General features: G+C 36.6%; 1 protein-coding gene across 1 annotated transcript; it reads right to left on the bottom strand.

The window, feature by feature from the left end:
* Positions 1–4658: 4658 nt before the first annotated feature.
* Positions 4659–8564, bottom strand: LOC137735288 (mitochondrial carrier protein MTM1). Its single transcript, XM_068474701.2, has 10 exons — positions 8101–8564; positions 7647–7721; positions 7351–7476; positions 6859–6918; positions 6568–6738; positions 6041–6140; positions 5836–5927; positions 5565–5714; positions 5332–5390; positions 4659–5212 (listed from the first exon to the last, which is right to left on the bottom strand). The coding sequence occupies exons 1-10, from the start codon at positions 8329–8331 to the stop codon at positions 5077–5079; spliced, it is 1200 nt and encodes a 399-aa protein (XP_068330802.2). The 5' UTR covers positions 8332–8564; the 3' UTR covers positions 4659–5076.
* Positions 8565–11703: the final 3139 nt, after the last annotated feature.

Below are 11703 nucleotides of genomic sequence, written 5' to 3'. Positions count from 1 at the left end.
TAAAGTTGCCTCACTTGGACTTCTGGTAAAACCACACTTGTGTAAGTGAGTGTCAATTTCTTCATATCATGCTTTTAGAGCTTGCTTCAACCCATACAAAGCCTTCTTAAGCTTGTAGACTTTGTCTTCTGCACCCTACACTACAAATCCCTCAGGTTGATCAGTGCAAACTTCTTCTTGCAATATGTCATTAAGGAAAGCTGATTTCACATCTAGCTGAAATAACTTCCATTTATTTTGAGTTACTAAAGTAATGAGAGTCCTGATGGTGTCTAATCTTGCAACATGAGCAAAAGTTTCATTGAAGTCAATGCCAGGCTTCTGTGTATAGCCCTTGGCAAAAAGTCTTGTCTTACGCTTTTGAATTGTCCCATCCAAATTCAGTTTGGTCATGCAAATCCATTTCACTCCAACAATAAGTGTGCTTGATGGTCTGTTAACCAATTCCCAGGTCTTGTTCTTCTTTATCATGTCAATTGCAGCATTGATAGCTTTTTATCAAGCTATATCAATGGCAGTATCAATGAAACTTTTAGGTTCAATCATGCTAACATTACATATATCATATATCTCACTCAATGATCTTTCTCTACCTTATGTGGTTTTGACTGAGCATGTCTCACCACTATCAGCTTGAGTATCAGAAACCTAAGTTAAACATTCACACCATTTTAGTTGAACATCATCTCTCTGTAACATTTGATCTATCTCAGGTATCCTACACATATTATCCTTCTCAGATAGATTCAACTTGACTGGAAATGCTAACTTCTTAATAGTTTTTGCATTCCAGTTCCAAGTACCCTTTTCATAAAAAAACAACACTTCTTGACAGAAATATCTTCCTGGTATTCAGATTATAAATTCTGTAACCCTTCTCCATCTTCCCATATCCTACAAAGATACCCTTCATAGAGGATTCATCAAGCTTGTCTCAATTATCCAAGTATATGCCCATAGCATATACATCCAAACATTTTAAAGTGTTGAATACTTGGTTTTCTCCCACTGAAAGCTTCAAATGGGGTTTTATGTTCCACTGCCTTAGTTGGACACTTGTTGAGCAGATACACATCAGTGTTAATTGTTTCTCGCTAAAACTCATATGGTAGTCGCTTGTCACGAAGCATATTGTTGGCCATTTCAACAACGGTCTTATTCTTCCTCTCAGTAACTCCATTTTGATGAGGAGAATATGCCATTGTCAACTGTCCTTCAAGTCTTAAGTCATCACAGAAGTGCATTAACTCATGAGAATTGTATTCTCCACCTCTGTCACTTCTTAGTTTGAGAATTCTATAACCACTTTGCAATTCAACCATACCTTTGAATTTCTTGAACACTTTTAACACTTCTAATTTGTGATTCAGAAGGTAAACCCAACACATTTTGGTAGCATCATCAATGAATGTCAAGAAATACATGTTTCCTCCAAATGTTGTATAACCTGCATTGGTCCACACATATCTGAGTGAACTAGCTCCAGAGGCTTGCTTACTCTCCAAGTTAACTCTTTAGTGAAAGCATTTATGTGTTGTTTTCTAGTAATACACCCTGCACAGGCTCTAGTTGATTTCTTGAGCTTTGGTAGACCCACTGCCATATCTTTATCAGACAATAGTTGCAAGTTGTTAAAGTTTAAATGCCCTAGCCTTTTGTGCCATTCTCATGCATCACCTTCAACATTGGCTTTTAATGCATAACCATTCATATCTTCATGAGTAATGGGAAACACATGCTACCAATCATTTGTACAGTAACAACATGACCCTCCAAGCTTTTATCCTCAAAGATTGCAACTGATCATCATCAAACAGCAAGAAATAACCATATTGCATCATTTGGCCCACACTTAGAAGATTTTCATCTAGTCCTGGCACCAACATTACTTCTTTAATATGCCTACCACCTCTCTTGGTTTCAATCACCAATTTTCTTTTTGCAATTGCCTAAACAATTCGTCCATTTCCCATCTTGATCCTTGTTGAAACATTCATGTCCAAGTCAATCAACATAGACTCATTTGAAGTTATATGATTGCTGCATCCATTGTCATTATACCAAACATGTTCACTCTTGACTGTTGCAGCAGAATTACAAGCAAATAACGTAAATGTTTCTTCCTCCACTTGTAGTGCAACTTGAACCTATTGAACTGGTTTACCTCTGCAATCACTAGCAAAATGATTGAATTTGCCACAGTTGTGACATTTCGGTTTTCCTTGAATCTGCTTCAGCATAGTGTATGTTACCATAGATTTTACATGCCTCCCTTGTTTTCCCTTGTTAAACCAAGGTTTGTTTGCATATTGAGGCCTGTCATTGAACTTGGAATCACCTTTCTTATCTCTAAACCTGAAAGGCTTCTTACCCTTGTATCCAGTGGTCTTTGATCCATTCTTATTTTGAATACTTAGGCTACTAAATGCCTTTTCATTTACTTCCTCATCTTCAGAATGTCTCTTCAACCTATGCTCAAACCCTTTTAGAGTTGCAACAATCTCACTTGGATCAATCTCATCCAATTTCTTTGTCCCCTACATAACAGATACAATATTATCGTATGCAGGAGTTAGACTAATTAACATTTTCTCAACTAGTCTCTTGTTTGGCAAAGTTTTACCAAACATCTTCATTTTATTCACAAGGGAAAATAGTCTTGTCAAGTAATCAGAGATATATTTCATTGCTTCTCATCCTAGCATATTTAAAATCATGACGAATACCTTGCAGTTTCATAGCCATAACCTGAGCATCACCTTTGAATTCTTGCTTAAGAACATCCCAAGCATTTTTTGCAGTCTCTTCGTTTGCAATTCTGGGGAAGATTTCATCATTTTAGTTGGGGGAAGAATCCGCACGAATCGGATTTTTTGAGGAGGAGAAAGGGGGGCTCAGCGGGAAGAGGATTGTAACATGAGAGAAGCAAGGGGGTCAACCTCTTTCAAATATACAACATCACAACTCCTTGTATCAATCCTAATGCCTTGCATCTCTGGAGATGAGATCCTAAGCTACGAGAATTTGCTTTTCATCCATCTCATTCCCTTCCTTCAACAATACAAAACCATCTTCAACAAAACTCCACATATTATGAGACTTAAAGATAGTCTTCATTATGATGCACCAAAATTCGTAGTTGACACCAGTGAAGATTGGTGCCCATAGATTGGTACTAGATCCAGCCGTATGTATGTGTCTGAGTTCTTCGTCGAAAACCTAGACGAACACTCACAGGTTCACTCCTAGATTCAAATCCAACCTGGCTCTGAGGCCATGTTACTGTTTGGGATATTTTTGAGCTAGATTTCTTAGTGTATTTGTAATGAAATCAACAAGTAATTGAAATGAGATTGAAGATGATGTATTGAAGATGGAATTTAGATGGAGTACATAGCTCCATGAATCTTCATTGGATTCGATCCACAAAACTCGGCTACAAAGTAGGTATTCTAACCGTTGCAAGCCCACCAAAGCATCACGTGCAGCTTACATGCTTTCACCTAATAGTTAACAAACTGGATATGTATCAAGTTGTACACCATTGAGATGTTATAATCTTGACCGTTCATTACAAATATATAAACTTAACTAAGAAGAACACTCAGACATTTCGAGCTTCTTCTTCTTCCATATTGCAGCAACCTTGATACATTGATCTAGCTGCCATGTTTATGCTCCAACACTCCCTTCTAAGCTAGTAGCTAGTTTGACTCCAATTTAGAGCATACAACATCTATCTTTGGGCAACTTTGGGCAATGCCTTGGTGAAAATATCAGCAAGTTGATCTTCTAATTTGCAATAGATTAAGTTGATAATGTTTGACTGCAAATCTTCTCTAATGTACTGGTATCTCCTTTCAAGTTCTTTGATGAAATATTGGATTCCTTGTCACAGCAACGACTGAAGTATTATCACAATAGAGAGGAGTGGCTTCAGTGTGTTCTTCACCAAAATCTTAAAGTACAAATCTCAACCAAACAACTGAGTGGTTGCTTCAGTGGCACTCATGTATTCAACTTTTGTTGTTGACAAAGCAACACGGTGTTGTTTAACAGATGCCCAAGAGACAGCTCCACTCCCAAAAGAAAAAGCACATCTATATGTGTTTTTCATATCAGTTTCATCTCCACTCCAATCACTATCACAATAGCCTATTAAGATTGACTCCTTGCCTTTCTCATAGTCAATCCCGTAGTCTAATGTGCCTTGTATATACATGAGAACCATCTTGGCTGCTCTCAATTGTTTCTTTGATGGTCCAAGCATGAATCTAGCAAGTAAGCCAGCTGCAAACATGAAAACTCGTCTAGTGGCAATCAAATACAAGAGACTTCCAACCAGTTGTCTATACATGTTCTCATTTGTTTTCTCACTCTCATCATCCTTCTTGAACTTGTAACTAACCACCAATAAAGTACTAACAGGCTTGCAATCCTTCAATCCAAACTTTTGCAGCAAACTAATAGCATATTTTCTTTGGTTAATGAAGATCCCATTCTCATATTACAGGATTCCCATTCCAAGAAAATGATACAAGAGACCCAAGTCAGTCATTTCATACCTATTCATAATGTGATAATTCCTATAAGTTGAGTACTCGTTTGAAATGTGTGAAAATATTGAGACTAGTTTCGAATCACACAAAAGGAGAGGATTTAGGTACTTAATCCAAAAAATAAAGAATTCGAATTTGCAACCCAAACTTACAGTGAAAAGAACATCGGTATTGATATTTTTTGTTGCAATGAGGAAAATATTTGCAGTGTTATGATGCAATCAAAGACTTAAAAGTTTCAAAGGAAAACTAAAATATATTCCTGGCGTTCCCAGGAACAATGAAGAGGATCTTTTATTCTCCAAAAATTGTTGTGATCTTCTGTCGCTTTTGTAAACCTTTCCCCACCATCATGACAAGAACATCGTGATTCGGACAGATGAAATCCCGTAACTGAGTGATTTTGCTCCTTCAAGGTAGGTCCGTCTACGATTAAAAAGCCCGGTGAGCTTTGTACAAGTATACCAGAATCCCGAAACTAAAGCACAAGAACGACCCATGAATGTGTTAGTTTGGATCATTGAGTGGTCAGATGTCTATAATGTAGAAAATACTTGACGACTTCATATGAGGAGACAACTATGCCAACAGAAGGGCCAGCACGACCAACACGGGGAACGACTCCCATGAACAACCCCTTCATCCCTCCGTCCCTATCCAACACAAAAAGATTGAGTCTATGGTTGGTTAAAAACATCGCAAAATAAACATTAATTTAGGGAATTCAAATCATGTGATTGATGGCTTATATTGCAGTTGAAGTCTCACGTACCTCCAAATTTCGAGCAACGTTTTTCTTGTTGTCATCATTAATGCTCTTGTCGGATCCTTCTGCAAAAACAAAACTGTTAAAATTCAAACAAATAATCTTTTCAAATTTTGGTGCGCTTGAATCTCGTGAATAAACTCTGTAGCATATTTAGGATTGCCTTGCTGTTTCTTTCAGTACAATGACAAGAAAGGAAAGGAAACAAAACCATGGTGAAGCTTTTTTAGATAAATAACCTCTATTTGTCTCCGGGTTTTTGCCACGTCTAGTGGACATGTAGCAGCAGCTGCAAGGCTTCCTGCAATAAATCCAGCAGAGAAATTTGCCCCGAGGACACTGGCTGCAGTGGGTTCATCACCCACCAGACCAAGAATTCTTCGCCTGATCTGCACAGAATGGGCAAAAGAATAAGTTGAATCAAGTTATCTACACCTACTGGTGCAAGGCATAAACATAAATGGAAGTCAGAAGGTTGCTCCTGAATTTTCTTGAAATAATGCGACTCACTGGCTCAAGGGTTGACCAACAGATTGCAGAAAAAGGAACATCGCGAGCAAGTTGCGCCCCAAGGCCAGTCCACAAGAGGCGATAGTTTTGTACTGTTACATAAGACAAAAAGAAAGGTCATCAAAATCAGCTGCAAATCCAATTACTTAAGATAGATGGAAAAATAGTGATATAAATCAAAACTAGAAGTAGGGAGTTCACATACAGTTTTGAAGGGGGGTTTTGTTCTTGACAGGGTCAATGACCCTATTCAGCGTCCCCCAAACTCCTGGAGGCTTCACTCCAGTTTGGCTTTCCCTGAATGCCTACATTTCAAGAATGTAGAATTGAGAAATTTCAATTCTGGGAGAAAGTGAAAGAAAAAATAGTTACCATCCACATAGAGTAGTTCTCCTTACCTAATCATCAAGATAAGTAGTCACTACATGAAGGACCGTTTATCAAAGATTTGGAGACATGGTTTCTATTGGGCAAAATATATAGTTAAAGAAACTAATCACTAAACATTAGTTAATAACCATCTTGTTGTCTGATGCTAATTGTATTTTTATGCTGAAATAGGTCACAGATCCTCAATAACAATTGTTAATCTTTTTTCAATTTCAAATCACATCATAATTTGTACTCATGCCAGAAACTAAGATAATTTGAGGTAGAGTTATTGACATCACATTCATGGGAGAGGTGACACATAAAAGATAAACGAGGACATCAAATCTACATATAAGATACCTGCATGCGTGTCCTTGCCAGCTCAACAGGGTAACAAGAAATGCAAGCTAATGACCGTGCTATTGACCCTGCAACTAATGGCACATATGGTGTTAAGTTTGGAGCATTTTGAGTCGTGAAATCTTCCATCCAATTGCGGAAAATGTCATAACAAGGCATGTAGATCCCCACCTGATTGACATATAAAAAGTAACTACTAGCAACATAACTCCCAGAACTAAGTGCATGGAATCTAACGCTGCAAGGAACCATTTGGATAAAGAGGTAATTCTTGGAAAGAGAAAGACTTACAGTTGGCATGGCCAATGCTAAGCTTGCAGTAGTGCCTCTCCAGAGTCTCCAAAATCCTTCCTGTGAAACCCCTCTAATATTACTATAAGTTCGCCTACAAACTAAAAGACGATGATCTGAAAAATAAACAGATTGTCCCTTAATGGGGATACATTAGGCACATGGACAAGGCACTGAAAAGTGTCTTAACATGAAATATACCCAGTTACTCTCTATCTAAGACTGTACACAGCACTTTCAAGACGTCCGCAATTAATGAGAGAGAGTGAGTAGATTTTTACTAAAGGTTAATTAAAAAACCTTTGCCTGGTTTAACCTATGAAACAAATACTTAAAGTCGACACTTTACAACACAATATGACAGGATCACTCTATTGGATTGCAAAAGTTGTTTTAATGATAGATACTTTGACTATAAACACAAAGGAAGATAAGTTACTTCTTTTCAGATATGAATATGCTAGATAGAAATACTGTGTATACATCCACTACCTGGCGTATGACTTTGTACAGCACATCCAGTGTTCCTTTATACTGGTTACACTCCGGAGGGCAGACAGTCTTTGTTCCAAGTACTGACCTTATGCGTGGCGTGGAAGATCTCAACTCTGAAAGCATCTAAAGACAATCCCAAAGCCAAAATTAAAGGTGCTTCAGTACAAGGAAATATCCATACATGAAACAAGCTAGCCATGATTCAAGCTTATTGCAAAGTGATTACGAATCGAAGATGAACACAATAAAGAGTAGTACCAAACTAAGTAATCGAAAGCCAGTTGCACACATACCTCGTTTGGTTCCGGACAAGCCACATCACACAGCCCTTGATAAGGAACTCCAGCAGCCTGTGCTTGCAACCTTGTCTGAAGGCAATGCAATAAAAATGCATAACACCAATCAATTCCCATAACACAAACATTAAAACAGAGAAAACGCCAATCAGTTCAAAAGGGTAACTTCTAAATCAATAAAATTACCCTTTTATCAATTCACAGCAGAAAAAATAATGGGTGTTTTAACAAAACACTTCCTGTACTATTCATTACATTTTTTTCATTAAAAGAGAAGTTTTTTTTTACTTTTAATTAGTTTTTCTAAAAATATATTATCTTGTCAATCACAGCATATGGCAAAATGGGAATTTCTCTATACAAATTGTCCAAAAGATGAAAAAATGAACAAATTTAAACACAAATAATCCAAAAAAAAAAAAGAAAAAAAGAGAGACAGAAATTGCGGAACCTTGGCAACGTCAAGAGGGTTAACGATAATCGCAGAGACGAAGGCGGCGCCGGCGGCGGCGAAAGCCCGCTCTCCGAAACCCAAATTGGCGTCGGAAACGCGCACGGAATGGAACTGTTTCTGCTGATCTTTGGATTCTTTGAACATGGTATCCACGTTTCCTTCGAAATCAACCCTGCTGGCAGCCGCGGTGCTCGTCCGTGAAGGCAGGCCATATCTTGAACCCACCATTTCCTCCTCCTCCTGGTCTTTGTCGGTTGGTCTTGCAGAAAGCCCGGAGATTTATTGAATATTTGGAAGAAGAATGTGGAATTGTTCATTGGGAAGACGCCAGAGAGTGCATCATTGCGTATGAGTTTGAAACGACGTATGATTCTTGGCTTAAAAAGTCAGCGTGAAGCTGAGGGCGCCAAACAAATTGGGGCTGTTGCGGTGCTGCTTGCTGGCTGTCGACGTGGACTCCCTGTGGGAGACATTTGACTGGGCTTTTAGGACTTGATGTATTTGGGCTAAAACTGAGCCCAAATTCACTCTTTCGTAGTGAATAATTGATCTCTCATGCCCAAATTTAACTGGCTATAGTATTGTAATAGATTCATTATATAACGGTCAAATATGATATCTTTTTCTTTTTAGTTGCATTATGACCGTTAAATGGTAATGTGTTAAGTAAATGTATGTATTATTTTTGCTTCTTTTAGTGCAATCATTCTTCGAAACTCTCACTCTAAGAACTGTTGAATTATATGACTGTTTGAAGTATTAGTAAGAACCGTTGGATTATATGATTGTTTGAAATCCAATGGCTCAACCACGTGTGTCAACCGTTGGGTTTGAATTCAATTTTTTTACTGTTGAAAATCCAATGATTAAAATCCAACGCACAAGAACATGCCGCGTCGCCATGCCCTAGGAGCGCTGTAGCACAGGCCCCACAGATTTTTTGTCTCCTGACATGCATTGCACTCTCACGTTTAATGCATGCGCCTGACGCAAAAAAAATTATAAGTCATTAGCATCATTTAAGATATTTAACTCGTGCAATTATGCATTTAATGTCTCACAAATTATGAAATCTAAACAAATTCAAATTATATTTTTAAAATATAATAAATAGTTAAAAATCAATTTTAGAGTAATATTGTTCTTCACAAAAAGTATAGCAAAAAACAAATAATGTACCCACATAATAATTAACATATTTTAAAAAAAATAACTATTGATATATTCTAAAACATAAAATAAATACGTATAATTAGCATGGGTACACTTAGCAAAATTAAAAATGGGTACATATACAAATAAAAGTTAAAAAAATATGGGCACAAAAAGGAATTAATATATGGGTACAAATTAAAAAAGAAAATGGGTACAAATTAAAAAAAGGGATGCAAATTAAAAATGGATACAAACTAAAAAATATATGATAAAAAAATTTGGCCTTAAATATGGATATATCAAATGTAATGTTTCTAACACTAAATGAATATATTTACTAATTTAGAAATAAAAAAATATTTTATTATTGAAATAATTAATGATGTTTATTAAAATCTGAGGACCTTGATCAAAAATTGAAATGGAATAAGGTCTTAATCAATGGAGGAGGAAAAATATCGATGAGAACCTAATAGTTAGATTGAAACCTTGTTTATTTAAATATTTTGACCGATGTCCTTAGCATCATTTAAGAGATTTAACTCATGCAATTATGCATTTATTGTCCCACAAATTATGAAATCTAAACAAATTCAAATAATATTTTTAAAATATAATAAATTGTTAAAAATCAATTTTAGAGTACTATTGTTCTTCGCAAAAGTATAGCAAAAAAAAATTAATGTACACCCACATAATAATTAACATATTTTAAAAAATAACCATTGATATATTATAAAACATAAAATAAATACACATAATTAGCATGGGTAATTTAGCAAAATTAAAAATGGGGTACAAATACAAATAAAAGTTAAAAAAATATGGGCATAAAAAGGAATTAATATATGGGTACAAATTAAAAAAGAAAATGGGTACAAATGAAAAAAAGGGTTGCAAATTAAAAATGGGCACAAACTAAAGATAAAAATGTGATAACCCCGTCCCTAATTTTATTATTTTATTAATTTTTAAAAGAGTGAATTGACAAAAATGCCCTACTAGTGAGATTGTTGATTTTCTTTGACCATCATTTAGTGACGCGTGCAAGTTACTATTTTACTGTACTCTCAAAGTTCTCGACATGACGATTGCGTAAGCGTAATCTGAATCAAAACCTAAGTTACGATAGGGGTTTTATGGAATTACAAATCCAAAAAGTACTTTTGTAAATATTACTATTTATTATTTTATATATTTCTCCTAATTATGATATTATTAATTTAAGATTATTTTGTGAGAAATGAGGAATAAAGAAAGAACGAATCGGAAATGAGGAAGGAGAGAAAGAGAGGAACCGGCCAGGTTCCCTTTCGACCCACAACCTGGTTGTGATCGGTGAGTTTCTCCGCCGAAATTTACAGTTTTTCCGATGAATTGGGCCAATCCACCATTCCCAATCATCATCTCAACCCTTCCTCTACCATTTCCACACCAAATTTGATGAGATTGGGTTTGGAATTGTGGAAAATTGCACCATTAGGTACGACGGCCTTCGAGGCAATGATCCATCAAATCCAAAGGTAACTCCGCCAACCACCACCACCGATAGACTTCCCTCAACCCCAAGAACAAAACCCAAAAAACTATAGAGGCGGTGGAACGCCGATGAAGACGAATTAAAATGCACCCATTTCTAGGGTTCCAACGGGTTTGTGGTGATTAAGGCTTTTCCCGGCCACAGGTATAAAACTTACTCTACTCGTTGAGATCTTCATTCCTGTAAAATTTGAGAATTTTTGGAAATAGTTGAATTTTTCAGCAAGTCGGGGCAGCGCGTGGTGGCAACGCGTGGTCAAAGACACCATTTGACCTCCTTAGGCTAAAATGGATGCCCCAATTTCATATTAGACATCTGATTGAAGAAATTCCGTTGTTTGGTTATATTTCCGTTAAAGGCCGCCACTTGGTTATTATACGATTCAACGATCCGACCATTGGATCATCACCAAACTTTAATATGTAATGGTACATAATATTTAAGGATATTAGGAACTGACAGATTGGGAATTTGACGTACAGATCTTCCCGGATGGGTTTTCTAAGTGTGTAAATCTAAACGTCAACCGCCACTTAATTTTAGCGATTGGCGGAGATTCGACCATTGGATCTTTCCAAAACTTTAGGATGTTGTTCTAGAAGATTATTGAAACTCTTGAGAAGTTATGGATCTGAAATCCAAGATGCAGATCTTCCAAATCAAGTTACATAGGGTTGTGGACCCTACCGTCAACCTTTAACTAACGGTTGACTTTTGGTCAATGGGTTATAAATCATTCTAGAACGTCCTTAGGGATGTGTTTTATGTAAGTTACGTGTTCTATCGATATGAATTCTGAGACCTGATTTGATATTTGTTCTAGGCGACAATTGTTCGTGACATCTTGATATTCGTGCTAGGGAGTTGTAGCGCGGACTTCAAGTGAGTGGGTCATTTCTTTTATA

The sequence above is a fragment of the Pyrus communis genome, chromosome 7 (genome assembly GCF_041283825.1).
Source record: "Pyrus communis isolate YQ-2024b chromosome 7, ASM4128382v1, whole genome shotgun sequence".
NCBI classification, from domain to species: domain Eukaryota; kingdom Viridiplantae; phylum Streptophyta; class Magnoliopsida; order Rosales; family Rosaceae; genus Pyrus; species Pyrus communis.
This window is presented reverse-complemented; position numbering and strand designations above follow the sequence as displayed.